The sequence below is a fragment of the Chelonoidis abingdonii genome, chromosome 1, assembly GCF_003597395.2.
Source record: "Chelonoidis abingdonii isolate Lonesome George chromosome 1, CheloAbing_2.0, whole genome shotgun sequence".
In the NCBI taxonomy this organism is placed as follows: Eukaryota; Metazoa; Chordata; order Testudines; family Testudinidae; genus Chelonoidis; species Chelonoidis abingdonii.
The window spans coordinates 97,125,368-97,145,325 of record NC_133769.1 but is presented as its reverse complement, the minus strand read 5'-3'; the positions used below and the strand labels follow the sequence as shown (position 1 = coordinate 97,145,325).

At 42.3% G+C, this 19,958-nt stretch overlaps 2 protein-coding genes across 5 annotated transcripts in view; one reads left to right on the top strand and one right to left on the bottom strand.

Moving 5' to 3' along the window:
- Nucleotides 1-19,958, top strand: part of EP300 (EP300 lysine acetyltransferase) — a 129,278-nt gene that overhangs the window by 35,964 nt on the left and 73,356 nt on the right. For all 4 annotated transcript variants that reach the window (XM_075067968.1, XM_075067960.1, XM_032787674.2 and 1 more), the window contains exons 3-4: nt 14,698-14,874; nt 19,418-19,679. In XM_075067968.1, coding sequence (XP_074924069.1) covers nt 14,698-14,874; nt 19,418-19,679 — 439 coding nt within the window. The remainder of the gene's footprint in view (nt 1-14,697; nt 14,875-19,417; nt 19,680-19,958) is intronic.
- Nucleotides 5,025-19,958, bottom strand: part of CHADL (chondroadherin like) — a 209,871-nt gene continuing 194,937 nt past the window's right edge. The window contains exon 5 of the transcript XR_012656291.1: nt 5,025-5,040. The gene's annotated coding sequence lies outside the window, so the exon portion shown is untranslated. The remainder of the gene's footprint in view (nt 5,041-19,958) is intronic.

Sequence of the window (19,958 nt, the reverse complement as noted above, 5' to 3'; positions counted from 1 at the left end):
CGGGAAGGAATTTTCCTCCAGGGCGGATTGGCAGGGGCCCTGGAGGTTTTTCGCCTTCCTCTGCAGCGTGGGGCATGGGTCACTTGCTGGTGGATTCTCTGCAGCTTGAGGTCTTCAAACCACAATTTTGAGGACTTCAATAACTCAGTTATGGATTAGGGGTTGTTATAAAAGTGGATGGGTAGGGTTCTGTGGCCTGCTTTGTGCAGGAGGTCAGACTAGATGATCATATTGGTCCCTTCTGACCTACGAGTCTATGAGTTTCCCTCATTCAGTCTACTTAATTCACTTATGTTTTTCTTTTTTCCTCATTCATTCCATAAACCACTTTTATTATATCTTCTCCCCTTCCTCTTCTCACTTTAACTCTTCCTATGTCTCATTCTTCTCATCACATGCACCCTCTCCTCTGGTTTCCCTGTACATGTAACTTTTCTCACACAGTGAAAATGAGGAAGAGGGTGTGTGAGATCAAGTGTTATTTAGTCTTCTCATAACACACGAACTAGGGATCACGGAATGAAATTAATAGGCAGCAGGTTTAAAACAAACAAACAGCAAGTATTCCTTCTCAAAACGCACAATCAACCTGTGGAACTCCTTGCCAGAGGATGTTGTGAAAGGCAAGACTATAGCAAGATTCAAAAAAGATCTAGATAAATTCTTGGAGGATAGATCCATTGCTGGTTATTAGTCAGGATGGGCAGGGCAATATCCCTAGCCTCTGTTTGCCAGAATCTGGGAATGGGCGACAGAGAATGAATCGCTTGATGATTACTTGTTCATTCCTTCTGGGGCACCTGCATTGGTCACTGTCGGAAGATAGGATACTGGGCTAGATAGGCCTTTGGTCTGACTCCGTATTGCTGTTCTTATGAAATGGAAGAATGGGGGAGGAAAGTGAAAGGAGAGGAAAATATTAACAGGGCTATGGCATGAATATGGAAAAAGTGGGAATGAGAGAATGAAGAGGTTAGTGGGAACTGGGAGAAGAATTGAGTGAGGGGGAGAGAATATAAAACTGCATTCACTGATTTTTAAACTTGCTCTCAAACAGTTGTTAGTTATGTACACAGATTAAAATTAGGGGAAATATTGTCTACAGTCTCTCCAAAGATCACTATCAACTGCAGTGCATAATTACTAGAGAACTGCTGCTCTAAAAGACTGCAGCTATCTTGCAGAATTCCTTCTGCCTCTCAAATTAATAAGCAGTGGGGACCATGATAAAAACAGCTCCAATACAAAGCCCCAGTTTCAGTCCAGTAATGCAGGAGAAACGAATATTTTTGGTGAGGTATGTAGCTGACATTCTCAAGATGAAGATGCCAGCCTGTGGGGTTTTTTTAAGGCTGGAATGATGGGGACATTGTCTAATTCTGGTTAGGTATGTTTTTTATAGGTACTGGATGAATGCTAGATCACTCCAAAACTGCTTTGATTAAGACAGCACGTGCTGAGTATCTATATACAGGAAGCTGTTGGCTCCCATGATCAATCTTTTTGTGTTTCCTGTATCAAATCCACTATTCGAATTTATACGTAATATACTAGAGATGTTCTGGATTGAAAGATTGCATGGGGGCTTTATGCAAGGATTATAATTCTTCATGATTGTCCTGGGTGTCAGAGTATACGTGTCCTGTGTTTCTAGGGCTTGTCTAGACTGGCTTACACAATCATAGACTGATGTGATCCAGTCTTAGATCTGAGGGAATCTTAAGCTTTGGTTAAAAGCTTTTGTTTTGCCATTAAAGCACTGTAATGCAATTATCTAAGCAATATGAATACTGTTTGGAAGAGTCCTTTTTCTGTGAACTTGATCTGAGGAATTCTTCAACAAACAAATTCAAGCTCATGGTCATCCTATTCCAGGTTTCTTGGTTGATTAGGGATAAACTAGATACTGTTTGGGAGAATATTAACAACTTTTTGACTGTCCTAGGACTTGTCTTCCTTGCAATGTGCAACACAAATATTCTTTGTATGAGATGATTCACACTCTTGCTTCTCAGAGAACAAAGTCCAGGTCAAGTAGGCAAGGGTATTTTCAGTTTCTCTTCCATTCACCAATAGATGGAAATGTTGAATTCCCTCCTACAATTGGGATCTGCTCCATCGATCTTGAAACTGGAGTCTTTTTTCCCACTCTTTCTCAAAGAGAGGTAAGTGGTTCCTCTCTTTCCAGTGCAGCTTGCCTGTGCACACCTTCTAGAAGCATGCTTAGTGAACTGTAGCGGTGGTGGTATTCCTGCAAAATTTTGTCTTTGTGCTCCGAGGCAGAGTTTTCTCTGTGGGTTTTCTTCCTCAGTTTTTCAGTCTTTACCCTTTTCAAGCTTACCCTTACAAAGGCAAACGTGTTTAGGTACACTTTGATGGAATGAAACTCTTAAGCAAGCTTCTTCTGAAAGCTGTTAAAAATTCCTCAGGTATGAATTAAATTGTTCCCAGTCATCCTTTTTTGACAGATACTTGGGAAACTTCTGATTTTTTTCCCTGCAGCTGTCAGCTATACAAGAATTGTCAAACTCTTGTCTTTCAATTGATCGGGACCAAGAGATTCTTCATCTTTGAGTAGTGTTCCTATGGGTACTCCACTGTAGGTACATCTGTGCCCCTGTGCCTTTGATCAGAGATTTTAGGTAGTGTGTCGATTTGGCTTGCACATGTGCTCTCCCTCCCTTCTGCTCTGCCTCGGAGCAGAAGAGAGGGAGGCTTTCTAGTGTTGTGTGGGTGAACCTCCCATATTTCCTTATCACCTGCCCTTGGCCTGAGACAGAGCGAGTAGCAGTCCGGTTTTCTCATCTCATGTTTCATTATAGTTGACAGTGTTTTCAGTCTTATAGAGTTTTTTACTTTTGTAGCTTGCTGAGCTTCCATTTTAAATTTTTTCTTTCTATTTTCTCCTCCCCCCCTCCCCTTTGGGGATCGCCCTATGGAAGGGGCATGCTTCGCTACCACAGCTGTAAATGGTGCCTCTCCTGTTACAGACGGACACTTCTGCTGCCTCCTATCCTGCAAAATTGCCTGTTCTGTCAGCAGTTGAAGGCTAGATCCTGAAAAAATTGAGTTAAAGTTGAAATTCCTCCTTATGGAGGGTGTTCTTAAACTAGCATCCGACCCCGGTCCTGAATCCCTTCCATAGCGAAGATCATCCCTAGAGCCTTCAACTTCTAGGAAGGGAGAGCCAATGAGAAAATCTTCTGATTCCCCTTGCAAAGCTTCCAAATAAAAAGAGGGCTGCAAGCCCTCAAACTAATCTTCTGACCAGCCAGAGAAGATCCTGGCACAATTGGTCACTTTGGCAGTGGTGACTTTGAAATATGGTACCCAGAAGGCACAGGGACCTTCTGGTACAAGCTCCGCTGTAATGCCTAAGGATGTGAAGGGCATAGTCTTTGCAAAACTGGTACCGCAAAAGAAATCCTCAGGCACCAACTGCCTCAGAGCAACCTTTTGTTTGGACTGCGACTCCCATAAAAGATCATCAGTACTGATGAATCAGCACCAGTAACCTCTGATACTGATCGCAACATACCCTTATGATCATAGAGATGCCAGAGTTCCTGCTACTTGGTACTGGTATCAAGCATGTCCTGGTACCCAAAATCACCAAAGGTACTGGTGCATTCACCCCCAGTTTCCCTATCAGCCCCACCCTATTCCAGCAGGAGTGACCAAGACGACAACTTCTCTCTGGCTTCTCACCATGCCTCATAATTACAACAGTTGGTATCTTCCCAACTACACCTAGACTCCAGTCCCCAACCCTCTTGATATGGCCACCTGTGAGTGCTGCCTCTCATGTCCTTTCCTCGTCCCCAGTGGGCCGTACTGAGATCCGTGGGCAGCCTACAGGCACCATACTACTTGGGCATCCAGTGTCTCCTACAGAAACTCAACTAGGAGATCTCCTACAATCTCTGTATCCAGAGCCCCAGAATGTCAGGAGGAAACTTTTTTAAGGAGCAAGAGGCCAAACTAGGAACGAAGACTATACCTCCAGCAAATATCTCCTCCTCCTCTCACTGGATGAGTCGGTGATGTCCCCTCCACCATCACAGGCCAATGATTTTAAGCTTTTTCAGGATCTCACTAAGAGGGTTGGTGACACGCTGAAAATTTCCCTTGAAGTGAAAGATACCAACCACAAATTGCCGGACATACTACACACCACCTCCTCTTCAAGAATTGTCCTCCCAGTCAATGAGTAGCTTTTAGACTCTGTCAAGATCATCTGGCAGAGAAGAGCCTCCATTGCACCAAGTAAACCAGCCAAGAAGTACTACGTGTCCCCCAAAGAGGCACACTCCTTTTTATGCATCCTCAGTCTAACTCTTTTTTGTCATGGATGCTGTTAATTTGCAAGGAAAGCACCACTATGTTAAATCAAACCCTTATGATAGAGTGGAAAAGGCTGGACCTATTTGGGAGGAAGGCATACTCCTCAGCAACTCTGCGATTCAGGATTTCAACCTATCAAGTCTTAATGGTGAAGTACGAACACATGAATTATGGAAAACTCACTTTATTGACTACTTGCCAGAAGCACAATGAGAACAGTTTCAAGCAGTCATCCATGAGGGCCAACTGGTAGTGAGAACAGAGCTACAGACCACACTGGACACTGCCTACAGGAGCTCGCTCAGTTTCAGCGGCAGTGGTAATGAGGTGAGTTTCATGGTTTACACCTCTCAGGGCTGCCTAAGGAAGTACTGACGACGATTGAGTACTTCCCTTTTGAGGACTCTAGACTCTTCACTGACGAGACTGACACATTGCTTCACCCTTTTAAAGGATTCCAAAGCCACTCTGCACTCTCTAGGAATGTACTCATTAGTTTGCAACCACCTTGCAGAGTCTCCCCCGCGCCCACCACAGTGATACAACAAACCACAACAAAAGACCTAGGATGCAGAAGCGGAAATAGTTAACCGCCCAATCTTCAACATCTCAGCCTTCAACCTCAAAGCACCAATTTTGAAGCCTTGGTCAAGACCCTGAGCAACCACTCCTTATAATAGCTGCAACACACAGACCCTTCCACATCCCTTTGGATATTGCCTAGCTTTTTTCCTCCAGAACTGGGAAAACACTGCTTCTGACAAATGGGTCTTGGAGATCATTTCCAAGGATTACTTAATCCACTTCTACCTCCCTTCCTTTTACCTACCTTCTCTCCCCATCCCTCTTCAGGGATCTTTCTCACGAGACTCATGTCAGGAAATAGCAGGTGATGTGTACCTCGGGGTCGTAAAACCTGTCCCTGTTCACCTCCAAGGCAAAGGCTTTTATTCCAAATATTTTCTGATCCCCAAGAGAAAAGGAGGTTGGAGACCCATATTAATTAGATCAAAGAGCACTAAACAGATATGTGAAGGCACAAAGATTCAAGATGATCACACTAGCAGCACTTATTCCATTTCTAGAGCAGGGAGATTGGTTCTTTGCTCTTGATGTACAGTATGCCTATTTCTACATCTCAGTCCTACTGTCCCACAGAAGATTCCTTCGATTTACCTATCGGCTGGACCACTACCAGTACAGATCACTTCCATTCAGTCTCTCACTGGCTCCCAAAATATTCTCCAAGGTCCTCTCTGTCGTAGCAGCACATCTATGAACACTGGATATTGTAATCTACCCATATCTGAATGACTGCCTTCTCATTCCTTCAAAGATGCCCTACGAGTCACCCAAAGGATATTTTTGTGCAACTCGGTCTACAACTCAATACCCAGAAATTGGCCTTGACGCCAGTAAAGCGTTTGGAGTTTACAGGGGTTGAACTCAATGCAGTTTAAGGAAGAGCATTCCTCCTGCTGCACAGATTCAACAGTCTGACAAGTCTCCTAGAGACAGTTCAGGCCAGCCCACAAATGGCAGCCAGAAATTGCCTTCATTTTCTCAGGCACATGGTGTCATGCATATTTTTGACATCTCATGCCCAATTACATATGAGGTATCTACAGACATGGCACAGATATGTTTAGAATCCAAACAAGGACAGGCTCAACAAGCTGCTGTCAATACCCTCCAGGGTGAAACACTCCCTGGAATGGTAGAAAGATCTATCCAATGTATGTGCAAGGATCACAGCCACCAGCAGCACTGATTCTAACAGCAGATACCTCTCTGATAGGCTGGGGAGTCCACCTAAACAATCACAGAGTTCAGGGCAAATGGTCCCCATGGAAGCTGTACTCTATCAACCGTAGGCTTGTGCACACCTTCTCCTATTCATCAGGGATACTCATTCGAATATTGTCATAACTATAAAGGGAAGGGAACAGCCCTCATGTGTACAATAATATAAAATACCTCCTGGCCAGAGACACCAAAATCTTTTTACCTGTAAAGGGTTAAGAAGCTCAGGTAACCTGGCTGACACCTGACCCAAAGGACCAATAAGGGAACAAGATACTTTCAAATTTTGGTGGGGGGGAAGGTTTTTGTTTGTGTGCGCTTTGTTTTGGGGTTGTTCACTCTTGGAACTAAGAGGGACCAGACATCAATCCATGCTCTCCAAACCTTTCTGAACCAGTCTCTCATATTTCAAACTTGTAAGTAACAGCCAGGCAAGGCGTGTTAGTTTTCTCTGTTTTCTCAACTTGTAAATGTTCCTTTTTGCTAAGATGATTTACCTCTGTTTGCTGTAACTTTGACCTTAAGAATGGAGGGGGTTCCTCTGGGCTCTATGAATCTGATTACCCTGTAGAGTTATTTTCCATCCTAATTTTACAGAGATGATTTTTACCTGTTTTTTCTTTAATTAAAAGCCTTCTTTTTAAGAGCCTGATTGATTTTTTTTTTCCTTGTTGTAAGATCCAAGGGGATTGGATCTGGACTCACCAGGAATTGGTGGGGGAAAGGAGGGGGGATGGTTAAATTCTCCTTGTGTTAAGATCCAAGGGGTTGGATCGGTGTTCACCAGAAACTTGGTGAAGAAGTCTCTCAAGACTATGCAGGGAAGGGAGCTAGTATTTGGGAGTGGTGGCAGCAAAACCAGATCTAAGCTGGTAATTCAGTTTAGGAGTTCACATGCAGGTCCTCATATCTGTATTCTAAAGTCCAGAGGGGGGAAGAAACCTTGACAAATATAACAGACAAGATAGTGTGCATGATTTATCTAAATTGCCAGGTGGATGTCGGATCACCCTCCCTTTGCACAGAAGAACTAAAACTCTGGAACTGATGCATCCACTACAGTGTATTTCTATCAGTCGCTTGCCTGCTAGGGGTACAAAATATAACCATAGTCAGTCTCAGCGGTAACTTTTCTCACAACCATGAATGGGAAATGAACCCAAACAGTGCTCCACAATGTATTTGATCATGGAGAACCCCAACAATACAACTATTTGCTACTTACCAGAACAAGAAATGTCTCCACTACTGCTCCAGAGCCAGATTTGGGAAATAGTCCCTAGGTGATGCTCTCTTCAGTGGGTCAGAGAACTGCTATACGCCTTTTCTTCATTCCCTCTGATATCGAATGTCCTATTAAAATTAAGGTGGGAAAAAGCAAGCGTTATACTGCTTGCCCCCAACTGACCAAGACAAGGGTGTTACCCATACCTGACACAGCTAACAATGTGTCCTCCAATTCCTCTTCAACCCATTCCTCACCTATACTCCCAAAATGACTGACACATCCATCACCCCAATTTACAGATCCTTTGGCTCCAGGCGTGGCTGCTTCATTGTTCCAACACAAAGAGCTGCTGCTCTGAGGACCTGAAAGAAGTGTTACTACTCAGTAGGAGATTAATGACTTGTTGCACTTACCTGCAAATGTGGAAATTGCTCCAAATGTGGTGCAATTCCAAACAAGTTGCTCAGACAGCTTCCTCCCTCCGTTTGATCCTAGACTATATACTAGTTCTCAGAAAGGGCTGGTCTCTCACTCAAAGTACATCTCATGGCCATGACAGCCTTCCACCAGAGGATGGATGGCTATTCAATATTTGCCCATCCAGCAACACAAAGATTTCCTCAAGGGCATGGGAAACCACCTCCTCACACCAGAAGCCCAGTTCCAACATGGGTCCCTAACTAGACCACCCTTTGAACCTTGTTCTCTTCTGCACATGCCAATAAAGACAACATTTCTTGTGGTCATCACCTCAGCATAACGAATAGGGGAAATAAGTGTTGATGGTGCACCCACTCTTCGTGGTTCTTTCTTTAAAGACAAAATCGCTTTAAGGCCTCATCCAAAGTTTCTTCCCAGGGTGGCCTGGTCCTTCCACATGAGCTAGCTCATTCATCTCCCCAACTTTTTCAGAGTCGCATAGTGACAACAGGGAGGCAATACTACATGTACTTGATGTTAGGAGAGCCCTAACCTTTTATTTGGACAAGTCAAGAGGGCTTTAGGGAATCTTCTAAATTCTTCTTCTCAAATGTGGACAGATCCAAGGGCTCCACAATCAGCTCAAAGGCTGTCCAAATGCAGTTTTGAACTGCATTAACTATTGTCATGCTCATAACCTGCTACCTCAATCAGAAATTAGTGCATACTCCATGATATCACTTTCCACCTCGGCTGCATTTATTAAAGATGTTCCCATCTCAGAAATCTGCAGGGTAGAAACTTGGGCTTCTGCTCATACTTTTCCGGAACACTATGCAATTACTCAAGACTCAGCTTCTGATGCCATCTTCAGCTGCACAGTATTATCAGTAATAGATTCCACTCTGAAGCCCCAGCCCTCCATTGGTGGGAGGAGGGGAACGGGAATGCTGTGAAGTCACCTACTGTGTGGCACCCGTAGGGACACTATGGAAAGAAGAGGAAGTTACTTACCTTGTGCAGTAACTGGTTCCTTGAGATGTCCCCCTATGGGTGCTTCATGACTCACCCTCCTCCCATCTACTTCAGAGTTCTCGACAAGGGGCTCTGTGGTAGAGAAGGAACTGAGGGTGGTTTGCCTACACAGGGCTAAATTAGCCTCTAGGCAGAGCACGAAGGAGGGAGATCACGTGTGGGTCGAACGGACGCTGCTACCTAAAACCTCCTGTCAGAGGCATAGGGGCACAGATACATCTACAGTTGAGCATCCATAGAGAGAAGGACATCTCGGAGGACTATTGTTACTGCACAAGGTGAGTAACTTCCTCTTTTCCAATACTAGCCAGAGAAGTTGTCCGGAAAGGATTCTCTGCAAGACAGTGAAGGTCTTCTGGCATGGGGCCTATCTTCACCTGGGAGGAAGGATTAAGAATTTCTTTTCAGTCTGGTCCAGTATCACTTCTAATAGATTTCAACTCCTTTTTCCTTGGGATGGCAGATTCTGGACTGGTCCATCTGTAACCTCTCCATGTGCAAAACAGATTCCAGGATAGAGACCAGCTCTTCTTCTAAATCAAAAATTAGCTCTGAGATTTATGTTCCATGATATCAGGGAGCTTTATATTTTCAGTGTGTTGCAACTAACAACTTATGTTTTGCATTCTGGAACAACCATAAGTTTGAGGTAATGACCTTTGAATTGGAATCCTCTCATTTCGTGTTCAGACAGTTTATTTCTGGTAGACAGCCATGGACAAGAGAGGATTCAGATCTACCACTGTCTGGACAATTTGATGAAGGTGCAGTCATACACGGTCACACTTGCCAAGCTGCTCATTGTTTTGTTTTTAAAACGTGGGATTCGCAATGAACCATCAAAGCTGCCATATCTCAGTAACTCTAAACCTGTGAGCTCTCTGCATAACCACTCTGAGCCTCTCAATATTTCCCAAGGAAAAGTTTTTATAAAAATCAAGTCCTCCTGAGGTTGTTCCTCAAGCACTGTCCAGGCATCAACAGACCGATGTCTTCAGCTGGTCAACATGGGGGTGTTTTTTATGTAAACTGTTCCATGGACAGTACTTCATCTTCACTTCTTCAGAACTTCTGAACACTGGGTCTCTGCTACATAAGAATATCTACCACCACTTGACAATCTCTTCAGATGTTTGATGGGTCCTTCATTGGTGGTGGTCATGTCATCTCTTCCAGGGCAAACCTATGACAATTCTGGGAGTGGTTCATATGACTGTCACTGCAAGCCTGTTGTGATTGGCTCATATGGGACTCTGGCTCAGGATGAGTGATCCAAAGGTTTCTCCTCTACATTACATCATGTGTTAGACTGCACGACTTTACATAGTTATCTAAAATGATGGAAGAAAGAGAATATTTAGAAGGGAATATTTAAATAGCCAGACAGGTTAGTTTTCTCCTCACTCCCACAGTACATCCTTGCAGTATGGGAACCTACTCCTGAATGAATGTAATAACACGGAACAGGGTCCAAAGAAGGTAGTAGCAACTGTCCAGATCCCAAGGTAGGCCTGTAATTGTCTCAAAGCACTAAATTAATTGCCAACATACATATCATTAGCTATATTTAAGGAGAAAAAAAAAACCAAAACAGGATCACTCTGTATCTCTCTGCTCTTCTGACTGGAGAGGAACCACTTATTGATATGTTCTTTGTTTCAAGGGGGATATATGCTCTTCGTACGAGAATCAGACTGCCTCAAAAGATCATCAGAGTGGAGCCTCCAATTAGATATTCTTAGAAAGACAGACAGAAATGGACCTATTTGCCTTTAAAACGAAGATTCTCTGCTACTTTGTGAGACCTAGGGGCCAAGATGGAGACTCTTTCTAATGTGACTCCCCCCTCCCCCACCCTAGTCTCCTGTATTCCTACCACATAGTTTATTTTATCACAGGGATCAGTTTGCACCCCAAACCAGACAAAGGTTAGCTAGCTTCCAAGTATTTGGCAAGTATCTAAAGAGAGCTGCTTGGATGATATCACACTAACGTCAGTTAAAAAGTTGTCAAATCTGTTCTAAGATTTGGGTGAAGTTTAGATACTGGTGAAAAGACCATTAATTATTGCTGTCAAAAGTGAATTATGTCCTAGAATTCATTTGGAGAGGTCTAACTTGGGTGTATGAAGGCTGCTATGTTTGAGACCACATCTTCGCTTTAAGTATTCTCTATGCATCTGGCAAGAAGAATGTCTTTGCATCTGGGCTCTATGATGCATCCTCTGCAAAAGTCCATGACATAACCCTGAAATCTTACGTACCTCCTACCTATTGCATTTATGGTACACTTGACTGAAAGCTGGAGAGAGATGTCTTGTACAACTGCCAGATAGGTGTCAGTCAGGAGCCCACTTAGTCTTGGTATTGGGTATATATGAAACAGAAGATGTTTCTGACTGAACCACTATTTATCCACCAGAATATCAAAAAACATATCCTTGTCTCAAACCTTCACACTGAGGAAAATTTTTGGTATATTCTGGACATATGGGGCTACCAGAGTCTACATTGAACTAAACTAGAGCCTCTAAATCATCTATTAAAATTGAGACTGAGAACTTCAGAGACTTAAAGGTTTTTACTAATACGTTAAACCTTACAATCTGTTTCTTTAATACTGTTGTGATGTCATGGGTAGAAGTCAGATGCTTATGATCAAGTGCATTATAGCCGCATTTATTCATATTTCACCAAATTCTACAAAGTAAACATCTATTCCTCAGCTATTGGGATCTTTAGGTGTTAATTGAGTGAATAGGAAAATTTTATCTGCTTATCTAGAAATGTCCTTCAGGTAATATCACTGTATCTAGACAGAGGATCATTCCTGCTTAAAATGAATACCAGTTTTTATTCCATTATTTTTAAAGATCCATCCCATGCATGGCAGTAGGTGAAACTATTAACTAGTGTGAGGTTTTTGTATTAAAAGGTTGACTTTTCTAAGAGTTTGGTGAGCTTATATTGCCTGGTACAAGTTTGTCTCAAGTGGCAGGTTTTTCAGTAAGAGAGCCATTCCCCTTCTGCCAGTAGTGGACAAGTCTGGTTCTGACCTAGAGATTGCATGCTGGCTGAAGAACCACTGTAATGAATCACTAAAAGCTATTACTTGAAGAAAAGAAGCCTTTAGATAAGCACAGGTAATCTCAGGGCAGTAATTAAGTTGAGAAGCAGGTTGCTTTCACTCTGCAGCTCGAGAAAGCTCTGAACAGTAGAAGCAGCCGCTGCAGTTCTTCATTCTAGGAAGAGGACCCAAGAACAGCCTAGGAGAATGGTAATGGAGGAGACACAAACCTGTCACAGCTGCCAATAAGCTTTTATTGAGTGGGGAAACAAAACAGCCAAAGGAGATTGAGTGGCTTTAAATTGACTAAATACCTGCTAATCAGAGGCCAGTATATATAATGGAGTTTCCAAATAGTGTGTGTCCAGAATAATAGTATTCTGATACATATTTCGGCATCCTCTTTCCCAAGTGCTGTGGGATGGAAGGATGTTAACATCTCACCTGGATAATGGTGAAAACTTTTTATGCTGACCTTTATTGTATTTTTAGTCTTCCTGCTGTTACATTCCTGGAAAACATTTCCAAATTGTCTGAGAAAAAAAGATTTAAAAAAATGAAAATGGTAAATGGATACTTGGAGTTACAAGGATGAACTTTGCTAGAATGAACCAAGGTTAGAGGAGGTGTGAAGGCAGTACCAGTTATAGAAAAGCTGAGGAAATTCAGGCTTGAATTGTTTGTTCATGCAAAAAATCAGATATATAGGAAACAATGTGTTAAACTTAAAACTGGAGCTAGATGAATGTTCTACAAAAGATTTGATTAACTGCACGGGTTTGAGGAACAGACTGGAATGGAGGTCTCCAAGAGCTGAACCCATATAGATGGGACTAAGGCTAGAAGAAAGGAGAAGTATAAGACATCTGTGGGGATAGGAGGAAACCAGAGGAGGAATGGAATGTAGGGAAAGGACACAGTATAGGGATAGAAATTGGAGGGGGTGAAGGAAGGGAAGGGGTTGGTGGACACAGTGTCCTCTATACTTCATGGGACTATTGACCTAAATTCTGAGGCAGGTGTCCTGGATACTGAGGCACACCCAGTGCAGCAGATCGGAAATTCTCTGGCATCTTTCTGATGTGCTAAAAACAGAATTTTATTGAATTAAATATATACATGAGTAATGCATCTGCTACAGTGATAGATATCTAACAAGAATGTCCATGGTGATGGTAGAGTTAAGGACTTTAAAACCTAGAAAAATTGCTTTGAAAAGGATATAAATTTTCATGCGGGGTAAGAGGAAACGTCCTATGGGCAGATTTCATAACTTCATACTGCCTGCAGGGTAGCATGCTACACCTTCCTCTCAAACATCTGGGACTGGCTAGTTTCATACAGGGTACTGGACTACCTGGATCACAGGTCTGATTCAGTGTGGCATTTCCTGTGTGTCTTTGATATTTAATGAAATTTTATACTGCCTCTTGGTTTTGTATTGAAAGTATTCAATTGTATTGTAGAAGGTGGTTGGTGTGCAGGGAACTGGGGCTGGAAGTTATTTGGGTTAAGCTCTGTTGATGAAAATGGTGGTGGTATCGCTTGTACTGGTGCAGCCATGCAGGTGGTTGACCATTGATTGCTGTAATTAGAGCAAATAAAGGGCTGGTCTACAAGGAGACTCGGTGCATAGCAAGCTAGGGTGTAAATCTACAGCATACTAGCCAGCCATGCACTGGCTGGCGTTATGGACCCTGCTGCCATTCACTAAAAGTTCCTTAGTGTACTTTGATATACTGATAGCAGTATGTTAAAGTGCATTCTAGAGCTTCCAGTGTGTGGTAGCAGGGTTCACATAGGAGGCTACTGTGGGCACCTATGTTGCCACTCACTAAGTCTGTGTAGACAACCCTTCACTATAGACGAGACCTTAGTAAGTTTAAACTTTTTTGTCTTTCTCTTCACCGGGCTCACAACAGTGCTAGCTACAACTGGATATAACATGGTTATTGCTAGCAAGACTCAAACAATGTTTCCGGGACAGGTTTTCTTTTCCAAGAACTCTGCTAGCCAAACCTGCTATAGACTTGTGTGTGTGTGTATTTCCTCACCTCCAGAACAATGTTATGAAAGAATATGGTCTGGAAAACAGTGATAGAACATGAACTACTCTGTAAAAATGCTTGTGAACTAGCTCAGTTATGTCAGAGTGGAGTGAGGCCGTGTTTGATTAACTTCTAACTGGGAACGATGTTGTGGTTAAAGCACTGTACTGGAACTTGAGGTGTCTGGGTCTGTTCCTGGCTCTCCTGCTGTCTACCTGTATGACCATATGCAAATCTTCTAAGCTCTATTATGCCTGAGTTCTCCGTCTGTAAAATAAGGATGCTTTTTTACCACACACTGATGATGCAAGGATAACAGTAGTCATTTGTGAAGTGCTCTACTACTATATAGTGATGAGCACCATAGTAAAAAATAATTAAAGGAAAGATAAGCTTGAGTGATAAACTTGCTGGACTAAATGCTTTACAATGAAAATATTGAAACAGTTCTAACCAGACTAGCATAGGTGTCAACTAGTTTTGTAGAACTCTTAAAGAAGACAGCATAATCAGTGTGTTTAGTCTTCCTATGATAAGGGTATGAAGGTACATACAGTAGTTTGGAGGAGGAACAGGCAGCATGTGTTAGGGCCTCATGTAGTAGACGACTTTTGGTTCCTGGCTCTGTATGTGCCAGCTAGTTTCTTCTTGTAGTATGCTGTATGAAATAGTAAGCTAAGTAAAATTAAATGGAAACACATCTTCCTAACTAATCCTAGTATAACTTTTTTTTTTTAATTTCTTAATTCCTAGATGGGAATGATGAGCAATCCCAGTCCTTATGGCTCACCGTACAGCCAGAACACTGGGCAGCAGATTGGAGCCAGTGGACTTGGTCCCCAGATGCAGAATAAGACTGGGCTACCAAACAGCTTACCCCAATTTCCAATGGACAAGAAGCCAGTTCCTGGGACAGGAATGCCTAACATGGTAGGTAGAATTATAGGTTCAACTTTCAAATGGTAGCAGATCAAATATGGGCTTCTTGCAATATTCTGCTTGTGGTACTCTTGGATTTTACAGCTGTCAAATACCATGTGCATTCTCTTTGTCCCATTGTGTCATAGGTATGCATGGAGGAGAGTCTAGCTCTCACTATGAAAGATAGAGCTGGGAAAGGAGGAAGAGAGTGGTACCGTAGTGCAATCTCTTTAATGATAAAGTTGAACTTACAAATGTAGAACTGTGTACAAAAAAACCTGCATTCAAAAATAAAACAATATAAAACTTAACCCCTACAAGTCCACTCATTCCTACTTCAACCAATCTCACAGACAAACAATTTGGTTACAATTTGCAGGAGGTAATGCTGTGAGCTTCTTGTTTATAATGTCACCTGAAAGTAAATACAGACATTGGTATGGCACTGTTGTAGCTGGTGTCGCAAGATATTTACGTGCCAGATGTGCTAAAGATTCATATATCCCTTCATGTTTCAACCAGCATTACAGCGGATGTGCATCCATGTTGATGATGGGTTCTGCTCAATAGCAATTCAAAGCACAGTGGACCGACACATGTTCATTTTTGTCATCTGAGTCAGACGCCATGAGCAGAAGGTTGATTTTCTGTTTTGGTGGTTCAGGTTCTGTAGTTCTGTAGTTTCCCCATCAGAGTGTTGTTCTTCTAAGACATCTGAAAATCATGCTCCACACCTTGTCCCCCTCAGATTTTAGACAGCACTTCAGATTCTTAAACCTTGGATCGAGCGCTGTAGCTATTTTTAGAAATCTCACGTTGGTACCTTCTTTGACAGCAGATTTGACAAAAACGCGAAGTATTCTTAAAACGAACGCGTGCTAGGTCATCATCCAGGCCTGATATAACATGAAATATATGGCAGAATGATAAAACAGACATACAGTTCTATCCCCCAAGGAGTTCAGTCACAAATTTAATTAATGCATTGTATTTTAATGAGCATCATCCACATGGAAGCGTGTCATCTGGAATGGTGGCTGAAGCATGAAGGGGCATATGAATGTTTAGCGTATCTGGCACGTAAATACCTTGCAGCACGGGCTACACAAGTGCGATGCGAACACCTGTTCTCACTTTCAGGTTACATTGTAAATAAGAAGCAGGCAGCAGTATCTCACAAATGTAAGCAAACTTGTTTGTCTTAGTGATTGGCTGAATAAGAAGTAGGACTAAGTGGACTTGTAGGCTCCAAAGTTTTACATTGTTTTGTTTTTGACCGTAGTTATGTTACAAATGTAGATTTTTTATTTATTTATTTATTTAAGTTATGCTTTCACAATAAAGAGATTGCGGTACAGTACTTATGTGAGGTGAATTGAAAAATACTATTTCTTGTTTTTTACAGTGCAAATATTTAATCAAAAATATAAAGTGAGCACTGTACACTTTGTATTCTGTGGTGTAACTGAAATCAATATTTGAAAATTTAGAAAAAATCCAAAATATTTCATACATTTCAATTGGTATTCTATTGTTTCAGTGTGATTAATCACAATTAATTTTCTGAGTTAATCGCAGGGGTTAACTGCAATTAATTGACAGCACTAATAAACACCTTTTTCTTACTATTATGAACATTACTTGTTTCTAATAGGTTCATCCTTAAAAAGAAAAGAGATTTCTCCTTCCTCTTAAGCATCAGAAGCCAGGCTTTCATTTTAGCAGATGTTTGTAATCCAAAAGCCACTTCAAATAGCTGTCTATAATTAAATTGGGGATATTAAAGCACTCTGAATTCAGTTTTCGCTGATCTTATTTATACAGTGCTCATGCAGAGGCCCCAGGGGTGCTATACAACAATTTAAATCCAATGCAATAAAAAAATTGCCATTTAAAAAACAGGAAAGGGAGAATCCTATACAGGGACTGAAATTACTGAAAAAAGTTCTGGAAGGAGTGTCTGCTGATTCTTTTGAAAAATGGGAAGGGTGAATGGAGTGGATGTCTTAGTGATATAATGGATGGGTGGCCAACCTGAGTCTGAGAAGGAGCCAAAATTTTCCAGTTTACATTGCCAAAGAGCCACAGTAATACGTCAGCAGCCCCACATTAGCTCCCCCACCCCACTCCCAGCGCCTCCCACCCACTTGCATCTCCTTTGATCAGCACCTTCCCGCTCCCTCCCTGCGCCTCCCAGTCAGCTGTTTGTGGCAGGCAGGTGGCGGGGTGGGGGGAGAGAGAGTAAGGGCACTACGGGCTCGGGGTGGGGGGCAGAAGGGGTGGACTGGGGGTAGGGCCTGTGGCAGAGCCAGGGGTTGAGCAGTGAACACCCCCTGGCACATTGGAAAGTTGGCTTCTGTAGCTCCAGCCCTGGAGCCAGTGCCTATACAAGGAGCCGCATATTAACTTTTGAAGAGCTGCATGTGGCTCTGGAGCCAAAGGTTGGCCATCCCTGAGTAGTGTACCACAACAACAAAAGTGTGATGATTGATTACCTGTCAAAATTAGCAACAAGAAAAGGGTCCTTATGGTGTCCTGGTCCATGATTAGGGCTGCCTGGAACTATAGTAACAGAAATAATATGAGGTCCTACAGTCTTTCGGAACTCTAAAAACCAACAGGACTATCTTAATCAGTTTGTCACTAACAGGCAGGCTGGTCTTATTCCTTAAGCAACAGTATTGCTGCATTCTGTAAGTGAAGAGCCCTGCTAAAAGTCCTACTAGGAGAAAATTATAGTCGTTAAACTTTTTGACTTGGAAATACATTGAGGTTGCAAAAGTTGTTACAGGATAAGTCAGTGTGGCTGGTACAAATTTAGTGGAAAAACACTTTTTTGTACTATATCTGATAATTTTCCCTGGAAAGAATGTCCAATCTTATGCTAGAGTTCTAGCATCATTCTATTTAACATATCCCCTCAGAAGATGGGGAGGAGAACGGGAGGCACCAAAGAGGATATCCTTGTACTGACTACCATTATCTAGTTAAAACTTTCAGTCTTCAGAGGCTGAGGAGGAGATAGCATTAATGGCTTTGGACATCAGTATTGACCAAGCACATCTCCAAAGCAGATATTGATCAAACAGGATCCAAGAGTCAAAATACTTGTGATTGTCTGGCATACTCATGATACTCTACCTCATTTTTAGAGGTTTTCTCAGTAAGAAGCCTTATGTATATGTTGAGTATGGATGAAATAGGATAAAGTCCTGAACACTGCATTTCAGGCTATTCTGAAGAATGGTTGTTCATCACAAAGTAATTCCAGTCCTTTACTTATACATCCAGAGAATAGTTCCATACGCACCATTGTAGACAGTGTTTCTGAAGCAACCTCTTGTACTCACAGAATCCTTGGAAAGGTCCAGCATGACCACTATAGCCAGGTAACCCAAATGTCAAATCATGAAGAAGTTGTGCTAGTCAGTGTCATGAACGACCTCATCTTCAGAAAGCTTCAGTTCAGACTCAGACCTGCTTAAGATGACTTATGCATCCAGGTGCACCTAGAACCAAACAAACACCACCTTCCCAATTCTCCTGTTTAAAACGGAAAGGTTACAAACAAGCCAGTAAATGTCAGCATGTGAGCATTAAGACTTAATGGTGCCCTTAACCTCACTCTCCTCCTTTTGCGGAAGGAGGATGTTGGTAAAGCTATTCAGAGCAACTAAAGAAAGCATGGGGACAAGGTCAGACAGATAGTGAATCTCAGAAGATCCCAGAATCTTCAGTCCTCGTCAGAGATTACATCAAATTAGAAGTGGACAGTCCATCGGAAGCCTCAGATTTTCACATTGAAAAGGCACAAAGAACAGCCCCGAGCCCCACAAAGAACTCATCACAGGTCATTTGAAGGAAATACTAAATGGAACAACATAATCTAGGCTAATTATACTGTGCATTACCTGGAAGTTGTGTGGCATCTCCGGTAGAGAACAGATAAAAGCTTTGTGTTCTGTATGCCTGCATGAAATCTTTGTGACCAGGCAACTTCCCAGCCATCTCCTCTCCAGTTCGACTCTGTTACTTTCAAAGGTGGAGGACTTTTTTGTTAGTACCTCTTTAAATAATTGTACAAGTGCTACAGGAGTTCTCTCCATTAGCTTTATCGTGCATTTAAACAGGTGCACCCACATCTTTCTGATGTTTTAAAAATGATGTTTAGATCTAGTCATATTTAATGAGACCTTTAAATAGTGTGGCCTCACAAGTCAATCTGAAAATGTGTGTGTGAATTGAAGTGGCCTTCATCTCTTCATATAGAGAAGGTAGAAGAAAAGGAAAGGGGGGATGAGGGAGGAGGAAAGTGGCTGAACGTACTGTTAGCAAAAAGTTTCAATACCAGCTTGCCACAGTGTTGTTAAATATTTAATTCTGGTAGTTGATGGTTAAAGGTAGGTGCAAGGTGTAGTTCTCAACGCAAAATTGTATTCATGATCTGTTTTAGCAGATGTGATTTTGTATTAATCTAGCTAATCAGAGAATTGACCATTTTTAAAAAGGGACTTGATTTTAATTTGTGTTTGTCTTCATCACTTCCCTCAAGGGCCAGCAGCAGGCTCCTCAAGTTCAGCAAGCTGGGATGGTGCCAGCTGCTCCCCAGGGAATGGGGTCAGGTGCACCTACAGCAGACCCAGAAAAACGCAAACTCATTCAACAGCAGCTCGTTCTCCTCTTACATGCTCACAAGTGTCAGCGGCGGGAACAAGCAAATGGTGAGGTGCGACAATGCAACCTTCCTCATTGCCGTACCATGAAGAATGTCCTCAACCACATGACACACTGCCAGGCTGGCAAATCCTGTCAGGGTAAGTAGAGAGTGAGCATGTGAGTGTGCTTACAAGAATAAATATAGGATTGGACAGAACTCCATGAAGGAGATAATGCATAATTTTTCTCACTTATAGATACTGGGGAATTTAGATTATAAAAGGATTTTAACAGGATGCCTCCATGATCACATCTGCCTGCTAAAAAAAGAAAGGGTTAAGCACCTTTTGTGTTGCAAGAGGCATAGCCACTAAAGTTTTACCCCCATTCTGAAATACAGTAAAACTTACCAAGAGTGATTGCTCGTGAGAATTAGC